The sequence below is a fragment of the Solanum pennellii genome, chromosome 3 (assembly GCF_001406875.1).
Source record: "Solanum pennellii chromosome 3, SPENNV200".
In the NCBI taxonomy this organism is placed as follows: domain Eukaryota; kingdom Viridiplantae; phylum Streptophyta; class Magnoliopsida; order Solanales; family Solanaceae; genus Solanum; species Solanum pennellii.
The window spans coordinates 70966923-70981180 of record NC_028639.1 but is presented as its reverse complement, the minus strand read 5'-3'; the positions used below and the strand labels follow the sequence as shown (position 1 = coordinate 70981180).

General features: G+C 34.5%; 3 protein-coding genes across 6 annotated transcripts; 2 read left to right on the top strand and 1 right to left on the bottom strand.

Moving 5' to 3' along the window:
- Positions 1-820: 820 nt before the first annotated feature.
- Positions 821-2925, top strand: LOC107012686 (amino acid transporter AVT6E). The gene is made up of 2 exons (XM_015212595.2): positions 821-943; positions 1063-2925. Exon 2 carries the CDS (start codon positions 1102-1104, stop codon positions 2518-2520), a length of 1419 nt encoding a protein of 472 aa, XP_015068081.1. The 5' UTR covers positions 821-943; positions 1063-1101; the 3' UTR covers positions 2521-2925.
- Positions 2926-7198: 4273 nt separating this feature from the next.
- On the top strand, positions 7199-8183 carry LOC107015464. Its single transcript, XM_015215737.2, has one exon. It carries the CDS (start codon positions 7404-7406, stop codon positions 7947-7949), a length of 546 nt encoding a protein of 181 aa, XP_015071223.1. The 5' UTR covers positions 7199-7403; the 3' UTR covers positions 7950-8183.
- A 60-nt stretch (positions 8184-8243) lies between these two features.
- On the bottom strand, positions 8244-14188 carry LOC107015463 (proline--tRNA ligase, cytoplasmic-like). 4 transcript variants are annotated; one of them, XM_015215734.2, is made up of 12 exons: positions 14068-14188; positions 13343-13429; positions 12830-12922; positions 12622-12738; positions 11943-12130; positions 11439-11505; positions 9909-10031; positions 9636-9788; positions 9253-9537; positions 8864-9082; positions 8554-8647; positions 8244-8477 (listed from the first exon to the last, which is right to left on the bottom strand). In XM_015215734.2, exons 2-12 carry the CDS (start codon positions 13418-13420, stop codon positions 8413-8415), a joined length of 1482 nt encoding a protein of 493 aa, XP_015071220.1. In that variant the 5' UTR covers positions 13421-13429; positions 14068-14188; the 3' UTR covers positions 8244-8412. The 4 variants fall into 4 exon arrangements, with proteins under 4 accessions (XP_015071220.1, XP_015071221.1, XP_027771629.1 ...); XM_015215735.2 differs by lacking the exon at positions 14068-14188 and adding an exon at positions 13991-14035; XM_027915828.1 differs by lacking the exon at positions 14068-14188 and adding an exon at positions 13909-13949.
- Between the last annotated feature and the right edge of the window lie 70 nt (positions 14189-14258).

Below are 14258 nucleotides of genomic sequence, written 5' to 3'. Positions count from 1 at the left end.
AAATATTAATTATTTATTAGTTTTTCTAAATCGATCAAATATCTATTTTTAAAATTAATCAATTATTTAGAATATAATAAAAAGAATATTATTAATATTATTTTCATGAAATAATAAATATTTTATGAATCAACTATTTATAGTAAGAATGGAATGGAAATAATATTTATTTGCATTTCCATTTTTTGGTGACATAAATTTTGTTGGCTTGCCTAAAATATTTTAAACTATTTTTGTAAAAATTTAAGAAATCCCATAGTGTAATTCAATAATTTCATTCTGTCCCGACAAATTTAGTATTTACAAAAAATCCCTTAAATTTGTTGAGCCGTGATACTTTAGACTCTAGTGATACATGGTAAATGATACATGGTAATTTTAAACTGTTGAGAAAAAAAGGGGAAAAAATGGTACAGTTAATGTTGTTAATAAAACAGCTAAATTTATGGTAACATATCATTAATCAGCATAAAATCAGCACTTAATTGGATATTAATTTCAAATTTTGAAAAACAAAGATTATATCATCTATTTTGAAAACAATTTTTTTGAACAATCTGTTAAATTTCGAACTACAGTAATTTTATTGTTGTTACAGTGGATTTTTCAAGATGAATACTTCGATTTTGATGAGACATTCCGGAATTTGGGTGAACGAAATGGAAAATGAAAGTTACAAAATCGACGGAATCGATGTTGGAGATTCAATTTCGTATCTAATACATGTATCAGAAGCATCGACTAAACAATATACACACTGATTCTAATATTTTAAACTATTTTTTCAAACATGATATTTGGGCAGAAGTTTCATGTTGAGTTAACCAATGGGAAAATTTTACCAAATAAAATAAAAAATAGCAAAATTTTGTTCTAACTTCTCCAAATCGGACATTTTCGAGTTACAAAGTGAAGCGCTTCAACTTTGACTTCGACGATCTAGGTTTCTTTTCATCCTTAGATTACATTGGAAATACAATTTTGAATCTCAAATCCACTTTCTTATTTTCGCTGATTTTAACGTAAGTTTTTTTTTTTTTGGCTACATAAATGTTGGTGTAGATGCGTTTAATTTTTGAATTGTAAATAGCATTTGTGGTGATGGATAGCAATTATTCGGCTGTTTCGAAGGAATCTTTTGTTGAATTACAAGTTAAAGATGATAACTTTAGGGATAATGAACATTTGAAACCAATTTCTGGTGATGATTTTGAAGCCGATGATATAGATTTGGATGATTTACCTCTTATTTTTGGTGAAAATAAATCTGGGTCTGGTGAATATGGGGCAGTCTTTAATCTTACGACTACTATTATTGGTGCGGGGATTATGGCTTTGCCTGCTACAATGAAAGTATTGGGGTTGGTTGTTGGGGTTATTTTGATATTCTTGATGGGTGTTTTGTCTGATATTAGTGTTGAATTGCTTGTTCGGTTTTCGGTTCAATGCAAGGCTTTGTCGTATGGGGAAGTTGTTGAGGCTGCATTAGGGAGAACAGCCAAGATCTTGTCTGAGATTTGTATTATTGTGAACAATGCTGGTGTTTTGGTTGTATACTTGATTATAATTGGGGATGTTTTGTCCGGTTCCATTCGTCATACTGGGGTTTTTGATCAATGGTTAGGTCATGGAGTGTGGGATCATAGGAAGTTAGTAGTTTTGATCATATTGGTGATTTTTCTTGCACCTCTTTGTGCAATGGACAAGATCGATTCTTTGAGTTTGTCTTCAGCTGCTTCTGTAGCTCTTGCTGTTGTGTTTGTTGTAGTTGCTTTTGCGATAGCATTTATTAAGCTTGTCGAGGGGAAAATTGAAGCTCCAAGGATGACACCAGATTTCGGGTCTAAGCAGGCAATCCTAGACCTGCTTGTGGTGATTCCCATAATGTCCAATGCATATGTTTGCCATTTTAATGTTCAGCCCATTTATAATGAGCTTGAAGGCCGATCACCTCAGAAGATGAACCGTGTGAGCCGAATTACCTCTGCTATTTGTGTGTTGGTGTATGCTTCTACGGCAGTAGCTGGCTATTTACTTTTTGGAAAGGATACTGAATCTGATGTACTCACAAATTTTGACAAGGACCTTGGAATTCGTTTCAGCACAGCATTGAATTACATTGTTCGTGTTGGCTATGTATTCCATCTGATTCTTGTTTTCCCTGTGATCCATTTCTCCCTGAGGCAGACTGTGGATGCTTTGTTGTTTGAAGGATCTGCGCCACTCACAGAAAGTAGGAAGAGGTGTCTGGCTTTGACTGCTGTTCTCCTGGCACTCTTATATTTTGGGTCGACTATGATTCCCAACATTTGGACTGCTTTCAAATTCACAGGGGCCACAACTGCAGTTTCTTTAGGATATACATTTCCATCTCTTATTGCTCTACGGCTGGGCAAACAAGGAAGTGGTTTGAGTGTGAGAGAGAAGATTTTGTCTTGGTTCATGTTGATATTGGCCATTGTAGTTAGCATTGTTGGAGTGGGTGGCAATATTTATAGTATGAGTACTGAGAGTGATTGAAGTTCGTTCTTTTTCATTCAGAGGAAAGGCCTGTTGCATTGGATCAGCTACTCCAAGTCAAACTGTCAGGTTCTAGATGGAAAGTCTTGTGATATAGTTCCACTCAAATCATTCAAGCTTTACCAGTCCATGTAGAATAGCAAGAGATTGCCATAGCTGTTGGAGATTGATAGAATGGTGATCGCGGATTCATAGAAAAATGTTAGTTATTGAGAGTTATATGGATTGCGGCAGCTGGTAAAGTCTAAATTCTTTTTTATTTTATTTGTAATTGATAAAGGTGGCAACCTATATCTTCATAGCTTTCTCTCCCCTGCAATACAGGGTCATACAACAAACTTGTCTTATGAATACAATAATTGAATGTCATTCTTATAAGTTCCTGAAAGTTTGAAACTTGCTCCATTATTTGCATTTGTAGTAATATATTTTCAATGAGTACTATTCTTTTTGTTGGTCAAAATTGTTATAAATTCTGGTAGAAGAAACAATTACTCCCTCTATTTCTATTTGTTTGTCTTACTATCCTTTTTGGTGTGTTCAAAAAAGAAAGTGTTTTTCCTAATCTGGCAACTCCTTAACTTCAACATCCACACAACATGTTTATGATACATTATACATATCTTTAGTTTAAGACCTCAAGGTTCGAAAGTCTTCTTACTTTGTTAAATTACGTGCCCTGTCAAACTAAGACAAACAAATTGAAACAGAGGAAGTAGTGGAGTACTTCTTATGCTTTATAAATTGCTTTGAACTTGTTTTAAGGGATTAAGGGACTTTGAATTGTAAAAGCAGATTGGTTTAAGTTTGTAAAGTGGGCACTTGCTTGAATGGTTAGCCTTAGCTACGCCTTCTTAGTCATGTTGCTGTGAGATCTCATGTGATTTCTTGTATAAATTGGACATGTGGAGACTCTGAGAAGTTCCGAAAGACTTGTTCCATTAATAGTGGTGTCGTTTCCCCCCTTCAAAATTTAAGTTAGTTTTCTACTTGTTCCCTTCATACCATTTTATGAAATTTTTAACTGATGACCAGTGTAATAAACACATAATTAACGGGAATGTATAAGTTGTTGACGGACGATTTTCCACTAAACGTGTTTTTATGGAATTAAAATGCTGCAAGCTCTGAACTCTTAACAGTCGGAGGATATATTGGATTACAAGAACAACATATCCAATGTTATCTCACAAGTGAGGTCTGGGGAAAGGAGAATAGATTGGATTACATGGGGAAAATGGATATTTTCCTGAATGATAAACCATAGCTATGTCTCTTAATCACATTCTTTGAGATCTCATTAATATTTAGTATAATTGGAAATATGATTGATTAGAGAGATTGAGATGGTTGTCCAGTAAATGATGTTGCTGTTCTTTTGCTTCTATCCAATTCTGTTTTCAACTGGTTCTTTGAGTAGCATTTGTGAATTTTAGTAGACGGCTCATACTACCAACTCAGAATTCATGGGCGAGTAGTTTCTCCAGCTTACAGATAATGAAACAGGTCAGTTCTAACTCGCTTGCTTGCACTTGTTAAAAGTGTCCTTCAAAATTTTCCTCTGCCATGTAGAGTTAACGTCATATATGAATGCACTAAATTAGTGTTGTTCCTGAACTCCCTACGCGTTTTAAGGCGTGTTCATCACCAGCAACCTAGTATATCCTTTTACAACTTGTTCCTAAATCTGCTGGTACAAAGGGTATTAGTTCTTCTGCTGTACAAATTGTGTTGAGTTAGTTTCGACTAATTGGTGCTGCAATCTGTTACTGTCAACTGTCATCTGTAAGAGTATCTATCTCACATGGCAATCTTGAATGAATTGGAAATATGGATGCTCTGGTAAAATGTAGTAAAAACTATTCTGTAGCTCATAACTTGATTCCAGAAAAAGAAAAATAAACAATGTTAGGGGTCTTCCAACATTGTCCATGTATCTGTATCCTCCTGAAATGCTGTAATTTTATACCATCTTAGCTTATCATAGACACATGCTCCGACCCCGCAGCTTTGATAGGAAGATGACTCGTTCAATTATTCGTCCCACAAGGGATAGAGACATCACATATAGTCTTTTAAGTCTTTGAGAACTTTACTACTCAAACTGGATTATATATATTGCAGGATTCGTCGTGACAAGAGCTTTTCCTTGTGCACGTCAGTAACTGAGCAATATGTTCCTTTTGGAAGTTTAAACAGCAATAGAGTAGACTTGAAGGTCAACAACAATATGTTATATAGTAAGGGATAAATTTTAATTTTTTTTAGAGGAAATGAAATTAATGGTATATCTGTCTGCAATATTGATAATTTTAGCCCGCATGCCTAAACAAGGACCCAATAATCATAATCTGATATCTTTACTTAAATTTTAGTTAAACCTGATTATGATTAGGTGTGATTTGTAAAGGCTGATTACCCTCCTCAACAGTTAGGCCATACCTTTTGATTGTGATAACTCATAATGGAAGTTACAAAGTGTAATTATTTTCATTTGTTAGTTATTGAATTTGATAAAACACACACGCATGCACACATTTGGCCTTCTTAATTTACTTCTATATAAACTACTAATTACCCAATCATTTCCGTGTAATCAACATTTTAGAATAGTGTGATCCAGTAGTAAATGAAGTAAGATGAAAATTATATTATCACAAATTCAAATTCCAATAAAGACAAAATAATAGGTTGATTGCTTCTCATCCGTCCAAGTCTTGATAGACAAAGCTATCATGTACTTATGCTGTTAAGAGGTAACATATACACTGTGAAACTAGTTGAGGTACGCTTTTTTCGTTCAAAAATTATATCACGTAATAAACAATTCTTATCGCAAATTCATATAAATTATTATTGGATCACCTGAAATAAGGAGGACTTTGCAATAATGTGAACAGTGGTTCAAAAATTGCGTTAGGTTAAATTTTAAGTATTAGCGTTATTTCTTAAATCTTGTTATAATTTCTGACTTTGTCATTCATTAATTTATAATCATAAATTATAAAAAAGATAAAAATAGAATTAAATATGGCATGGGCCATTGAGGATATTAAGGCAAAATATAAATAGAATAGTAGGATTAGGAGACAAAAGGTTTTGTTTGTAACAAAAATTCCAAAGTTTGGACAATCCCACCCCTGCCTTATTCACATGGTGAACAGTACTTAATTCTTGTTTGTTATTGCCATTTGCCTGGCCCGTGAATTAATGTTCTTTCTAACATCCAACCTCAAATAATGAGACTAAGGAGGGGCATACACGCATATATACAGTGGCAGAATCAGAATTTTACTTAAAGGATAATAGAGTTCTTTGACGAAAGGGTGTTAGTCGACATCCCTAAGCTACATGTGGCTCCGCCACTGCATCCACATAAAAAAACCCATTGTTGTTTCACAATCATCAACACTTTTAACATTTTGAAAAGCATACTTGTTTTTACAATTTTCCAACAAGTAACATGATAGGAATAGTAGTTATCTTTGTTTAAAGTTCAAAAGAGAAATTATGTGTGTCAAGAACCTAAGGAGCATCTTTATCTCTAAATCAAATACCAACAGAGTTATGTTAGAATTTTGATAGACAGTGTTGTTTGATATTTATGCTGATGTAAGGTAATTACAAACAAATAACTACAAATTTATTCAATTTCTTATTGTTTTCTTAAATTACGTGTTCAGTTAAATTATGATAAGTAAGGGGTTAGGGAGTAATTAGATGGAAATTCTTATTTAAAAGTCTTTCTTTATTTTATATCTTTTTTTTCAAAAGTAAACTAAACAAACAATATAAATAATAAAGCAAAAACTAACGTATAGACCTGGTCCTAGAGTCCACCCTTAGATAGTGATAGATCAACTTAATCATTTTTGAGTATTATCTGAGTTTTATTAAGAATAGTTAATACATTGGAAATTAATAAGAGCCGGCAAAACACTAATTTGCAAAACTTAAATCAAAGTCAAATCTCAATTAACATTATTATCCAATGCCTATCCTGTTGTACTGTCTTAAAGGTCAAATGTTTTTTTTAATTTTTGTAATTAACCAAATTAAAATTAAGGTTGACTAATTAAGAGGTAAAAGAAAAAGTCTTCCAATATGAAAAATTACATACAAATTGTTACACAAGTGTAAAAGAATTTGTGATTGAAACTTGAAGTAATTAAGCAAAAGCAAGGGGGTGGGGTGAGGGTGACCCCCATAGACCAAAGACTATTCTAAGAGTGATTAATGGGCAAATATAATTCCAAGAATTTATTACTTGTAACTCTTTTGTAAGAGTCCTAAATCCCAATTCACATTTTTGGCCAATTCTTGGATGGAACATGGGGCTTCAAGAGTAAATGACTCCACTAAACAAATACATACCCCACATTTTCATTTTTCTTTTGTATAATTATCAGCTTATACACCGCTCGACTTAATAATTATAGAAATTTTGATCCTAAAAGTAAAAAACAATTGAGATAAATTATGATACATCAACTCGACTAACTTCAAAAAATACCTATTACTTCTCGTCTTTTCACCGAGGTTTAAACATCTCATATGAAATTATTTTTTATATGATTTTCAACTGACTTTATTGATCATCGTAAAACTGGGCCACACTCATATACCCTTTTTTCTTTTAGTGACTCTCAAGTTTCAACTACCACCTAGTTAAGCAAAGCTACACACTGAATAAAAAGTGAAAGTGCAAAATCTCAGCAACCAAAATTCACCACTCACTTTAAGCCTTTGAAGTCTTATATTAAACATTATAATATAATGTCTCCATATCCACTTTCATCATTATAAATATTTCTACAACCCCCTTCATTTTCATTTCAAGCACACACCAAAAATCTGAGCAGAAAAAAAATACAGTAAAGGCCATGGACTGGTTTTCTTGGTTGTCCAAAACAGAGCTAGACCCTTCTCTTGTGTATGAATATGGCCTAGCTTTAGCTCATAACGAGCTAGAATACGACGACGTCGTTTACTTCAACCATGAATTTCTTCAAAGCATAGGCATTTCAATTGGCAAACACAGATTAGAAATTCTCAAACTTGCGAAGAAAGAAAGAGGAGTGATCCCGAATTCCATGTCGAGATTTCTCCAAATAATTAAACGCACAAAGAGGCGTTTGTCAAAGTATATAAGGAATTGGGGTCATAGCGATGAATTAGCACTTGCTTTAGTTCCTAAAAGGATTAGCAGTTCCAGATGGAAAAATTCTATGTTGAAGAGGAGGAGTACAAGGGTTGCTGCCGCTAAACAGAATACTCTGTTGATCACAAATGGAAGTCCCAATTTCAATTCAGATTCAAGAATGAACAGTTTCTCTAATGGTGAAAAAGCGGGTGATGATTATTGGGCGTCGTGTGGAGTTGAAGAAATCAGGTGGGATACAATGTTTCAGAATCTAAAACCAACTTAATTTTTTTTTATATGAAAAAAAATTATTCGAAATATTGAAGGAACTCCAGGTGGAAAAACAAATAAAATGGTGAGAGATGGATTTTGTGTTCTTCCACCAATTCTGTTTTTAAAAACTTTTTGGAATTTCTGTTTGCTCAATATTTTTAGCTCAGTGGTGGGCGCAAGGAGAAAGCCACCCCATGAATGTATGTATAGTATGTGTTATTAATGAGATCATTTCAATGATTTTACATGTTTCTTGAGTACTCCCATTTTTTAAAATTTAATTTAGAGATCTGAATATAGTGATGTACTGAGTATAATGATCGTCTGGATAATTTAATGAAATTCATAAAAGTTATAATCGTCAGGATGAAGATGTATATATAACTGAATTTTATTCTAAAGAGTGATCTTACAGCAAATTGTACTGTGAAGGGTCCTTATGAATCACTAGGTAACCTGAGTTATGGAACGGATCATCAATAGCTATGGCCCCAATATGTCCACTTCTTAGCAGGTTTACCCGACGCGAAGCACAATGTACCTACAACAGAGTAAAATGACATATTAGATGATGGCAATATCGCTGAGCCTTCAACAGATCTGCTGGGAAATAGTACCTTCAGGCAGCTCAGGCTGGTCAAATGGGGAGCAAAGTGTCTTTGCTGCACCCATCTCGCCCTTTGTGCGTGCCTTGACATCTTTCTCAACGTCCTACCAGAAAGCAATTATGTGAAATTTGACAACTAAGTGCATCACCATACAACACACATAGGAATGTGTATCAAGGATCACATAAATTGTGCAAATTCATATTCTTATTGCAGAGAGAAATTACTGATGATAAAATAAAACATGCTACTGGCTGAAAAAAGGGATGCATCTTTTATGGGGTAGTAGCATCACTTAGAAGTTAGACAAGAAACATACCTCCTCATCACACCAAGGAGCCAAGATCAATTTCTTTTGGCCCAGTGCTACCGTAAATTCATCCCAGGTTCTTACAATCTGAATACATGCATCTCTCTTTTGCTTGGCAACATCGAATAGATTTTGTTGGATAGTGGCAAGCATATCTTTTACTCGTTCGGCAAGATTGGCCATGGGAATATCTGTTTTGGCTCCATTGTCACGTCGAACAGCTCGTACCTTGGAGTGATATCAGAACTTTGAATCAAACAACATAGGTAAACATATACAGGTGTATTTAGGCTTCCACACAAATAGTAAAGGTTCATCGCACAAATTTTACTGAGTTCATTTTAAATTTCATAAACAACTGACTACTAGAAAGAGAAGACGGGAAGTACAAATCTTACCTGGTTATTTGCAAGGTCTTTTGGTCCTATTTCAATCCTAAGAGGAACCCCCTTCATTTCCCAATGAGAATATTTCCAGCCAGGTGAATAGTTTTCTCTGAAGTCTGCCTCAGCACGAATACCTGATTCATTCATCTCTCTAACGGTAGCAGCACAAGCATCATAAATCCCTTGAGTATTTGCATCCTTGTATGTGACGGGAATAACAACTACTTGAGTTGATGCTACTTTAGGAGGTAAGACCAGGCCTTTGTCATCCCCGTGAACCATGATCATAACACCAATCTGTCACAGCCCCAGGAAAAAAAAAGGAGAGGGTTAGTTTGACCTCCAAAGTATAAAAGTGAAGAGACAAAGTTGCTTAAATGGCATTGAATTCTTACTGTTCTTGTACTAAAGCCCCATGAGTTCTGCCAGACCATAGCCTTCTCTCCCTTTTCATTTTCAAAATTTATCTCGAAAATTCTTGCAAAATTCTGCCCTAAACAATGAGAAGTTGCACCTTGGATACCACGGCCAGTATTAGGGATAAAAGCCTGGCAAAAGAATCAGGGAATAATGGTGAATAAATGACAGGAGAATTTTGCCAACAATTTTCAAAGAAAATACTATTAAGAACCGCCAAACAATGTCTATACAAATGCAGTCTTCAGTACCTCAACTGTAGTTGTATATAGTCCACCAGCGAACTTCTCAAGCTCACTTTTCTTTCCCTTGCTGACTGGAACAGCTAAAAGATCTTCATATATACGTCTATACAATTCCAAGATTTCTAGAACCTGAATAAAGATAGTTGCAAGATCATTATGTATGAGAAACACCACTCTATAAGCAAAAACACTGTGAAATCTGATAGCAGCGAGTCTTCTCTGGGCTTAGGGCATCTCAGTTCCAAAGCAATTAATTCTCATAAAAGTCTACTGATTTGCTCAGGCAATTATCCAACAATAATGCAAGACAAGAAGACTACTAGAAGAAAACCACTTCAGGGAAAGAAGGGTAAGCCAAAGAGAAACATAAAGTAGTCCTTAACTGATGTTTAAGTTGCAGGCTGAGAAATATAACTTTCAACATACTTTTTTCACAAGGACAATAATGTACCAATGTAGAAGGCAGGTTTGGCAAGTGTTGGAACGGACGAATTCTAAACTGATCTTATAGCTGACCTGACCCAAATAATGACACTGGCTTCAAGGATACATATATACATGAAAGTAACTTATTTGCTAGTTGTGATACCTCTATCCTGAAGTAATAGTTCGTATCTGACTAAAAGTGTTCCATAATACACTCATATAATTCTTCTAATTTTACCAAACCATTTCCTTTTCCTTTTTGGACAAACAAATTAAAAAAAATCACTTCCTGAGGAAACTACAATCTGATCCATTCTTCATTTCAATATAACTCTCACCAATTTACACCTATTAAATAAAAGAGTAAAATGTTACCCACATTCTCCCCTTTGAAACTGAATGATACACATTTCTAGTTTCTCTTATTTGAACCAACTTCAAATAGAACATAAAGCTTATGTCAATTCAAATTGTCTTTGATTTTGAAACAACAAATATAGAAGTTGACAGATGATATGATTCATCTTCTATCTCCTAGTTCTTTCAACGACCTAAGCTGTTAACAACTGGTTTGAAGAAATAAATGTAAAAGCTCATAAACAGCCTAATTACAAATTAATCATTGAAGAGAAGAAAACTACATAGGCCTATCAGTATTCACGCCGAGCAGCTGTAGACTTCCAACTTCCAACTTCCCAAAAAGATACTCTCTCTGTTACCCCAGGTACCAAAAAAATGAAGCAATGTCATGTTCTTCAGGTTCCTTGCTTTGGCATTAGTATCACAAAGCTAAGTTGTCTGTCCTAGAAACACTACTAGTTCTATGCTGATATAATTACCTAATAAAGTTCTTCTCACGGAAATTGTATAAGCAATGACGAGACTAAGATGGCATCATACATGATACAACAAATATAACACAGGAAAAAAGCTGAACTGGAAAATTCACTTTAAAACTACCTTACAGAGTTATTACATTGTTATCTACATCCAGTGCACTCAAGCCACGCACTACACCATGATACTTAAACAAAGCTCGAGGAGAGGTTTAGTTTTTGTTTTAAACAACTTTAGAGGCCGACATGTATACTCCAAGATATAACCATATACCTCTGCATCTGATTCCTCCTTTGTTGCAAAAGCAGTGTGTCCTTCTTGCCAGAGAAATTCACGACTCCTGAACAAGGAACATAAGCAAGACATTAACTAACATCTCAAAGCCTCAAAGAAGTTGGGATTAAGGAGTTCTGTTAGGTCATAAAAATTAATTCATTTTTTTGGGAATAATTTCACGTTATTTTGAAAATCAGCATTTGACCTTGAAAATCATTTTGAAGTTGGATTTAAGTACATTCAAGCACGAACGTTGTTCCAAATATTCTTTGCAAAAAGTATAAATAAACACAACTTGATAAATTCCAAATAAAGAGAAAATTTTTGGAATTTATTGCCCAACACCTATGTAGTTTTTGTTGAATAAGCTGCAATCGAAACGCTTGAACACACTCACAAAGGAAAGGTAAAAGGTTTTAAGACAAAATGAAACTCAAAAGAACACTTGATGAAGGGGGCAGGGTAAGGGGTTTCAAGACAAAAATGAACTCAAAAGAGCACCTGATGAAGGGGGTGGGGTTGCTAAACTCCCATCGCACGACATTGCACCATTGGTTGAGTCTCAAGGGCAAGTCACGATGTCCCCTTATCCACTTAGAGAAATAAGGATACATTACTGTTTCACTAGTGGGTCGAATCGCAATAGGTACTTCCAAATCAGAATCACCAGATTTTGTAACCCAAGCAACCTGAAGAATGACATAAACCCATTATGGGTATAGCTAATTGTAAAGTCTATAACAAAATCCACTCCCCATATGGTAACTGAAGTGCACTGAAGAATTATAAGCCTTGAGCATAGTTATCAAAATTTATAGAATACATCACAAGTTAGCTCTTACCATTAGACCAAAAGCCTACATCACCAAAATTGATGATGACTTTCTGAACTTTATGATACCTTAGAATGAAGTTCTTAAAGAAACAAACAACAAAGCCCTTGTCGCTATTAAGTACTACCTTCAGCAAAAGCCAGCATGAATAACATGGGCAAACATTCTAATTACAAATATTTCGAAAGATTCCTGGAATTTTCAGCATTAAAGATATAAATATTTTAGGCAGGAAAGTGAGAAACAGTGGAGTATACATTTAGATTGAAGACATTATACACGCTTCAAGGGCTGAAAGAAGATCAACTATCTTACAATAATTGACTTAAAAAAGTGCCAAGTCTCACCTCGGGAGCAAATCCCTCTATGTGGTCCTTTTCCTTTTGAAGAACAGCAGGGGACACAAACAGAGGAAAGTAGGAGTTCTTTATCTTCATTTTCTTAATTTCAGCATCGAAAAAACCCTGAACATACGGAACTAGTAATTAATCCATCATAAGTGATCTCAAATAATTAGCGGTGGGAGAAAAGGAGAATTTTCATGGTCAAGCTTACTTGCAATATCTCCCAGATAGACATTGACCATGGACGTAGAATATAACAGCCAGATATGTCGTAGTACTCGATCATTTCACCACTAACGACAACCTATAATGATTGTTAATGGAGCAGATTGTTACTGAAAATTTCATATATGATGAGAAGGAACTCACACATATAAGTAAAATAGAAGACACTTATCCATATTGAGAGAGCAGAACTATTGCATTCAGGAGGACTTTAGTCAGACAGATATTTGTAATAGTTATGTGTTAAGGAGTAAAGAACAAGAAATGGAATATCTATGAAATTTGACAAAATTATAGGGACAAAATAGAAGAAGAAAAAATGACAATGGAAAAAGAAAGAAATTTAGTTCAACATAGCTTTGAGCTTCTTGCCATTCCAACTTTGTTTTTGCACCAATGCAATTGACCACAGATCGTACATTGTCGAATTCGAACATGAGCAGGTAAATATTATCAAATTTGATAGCTCATATCATATAGTTGAATCTCACAAGCATACCTCAGAATACCACTCTCCAAAATTTTCATCCTTTTTGTAAGAGAGACCAAGACCCGTCTCTTTTTTGACTTCTTTCATTTTTTCCCTCTGAAGAAGACAAAAATGATGTATTATTACACAAACCAACCTAAACTAGAGCAGCAAGTCTTCTTAAAGAGATATAATGCAGCATGGTTACTAAGAGTTGAATTATTCCAATGTAATCAAGCACAAAAGGTTATAAAGTCCGTTGGGGAAAAAAGGCACAAACGGCGAATAATTGCAAATATCTATATTTAGCTCAAGAGTAATAATTAAAAGCATGAGTAACAAATATATGGACAAAGACACTAGATAAAAGATAAACAATGAAGTGTTGCTTCTTCAGGAAAGACTGATTGACAAGGAAAAGTTGTATGTCTTAGGGCCTTGATGACGACACAGAAGGGCACATTAAGCAGGCTTATGCGGGGGTTTAACAACACTGATTGTAGTTTACAAAGTTGTTGTATGAATAGAAGATAGAGCATTTTGATATGCAGAAAGATAGAACTAGTGTAGGACATAAGTAAGAACTAGATTCCAACTTGAATGCCTTTTATACTAATATTAGTAAGAACAGCCATATACAAATGCGGGCATAAACAACATTTGAGTAAAAAGACTTGCTTTATAGTGTTGAAACTGTCAAACTACATCCATTAGACCTTGTGTGAGTGCAAGGAAGCAGAGATAGTGAAACTTACATGAAACAGCTAAAAGATCCCAAATAATGAAAGTAGTTGGATTTAGGCTAAGATAAAATGCAGAAAAGAACCGTTTCGATGGAGGGCCGGCTGCTTTATTTATCTATTATATACTAAAAACAAAGGACTACTGTTGATTTTTGTATTGATGGATAAGAAATAGCGTGCATTAAAAAGTGTTAAATTAGTAA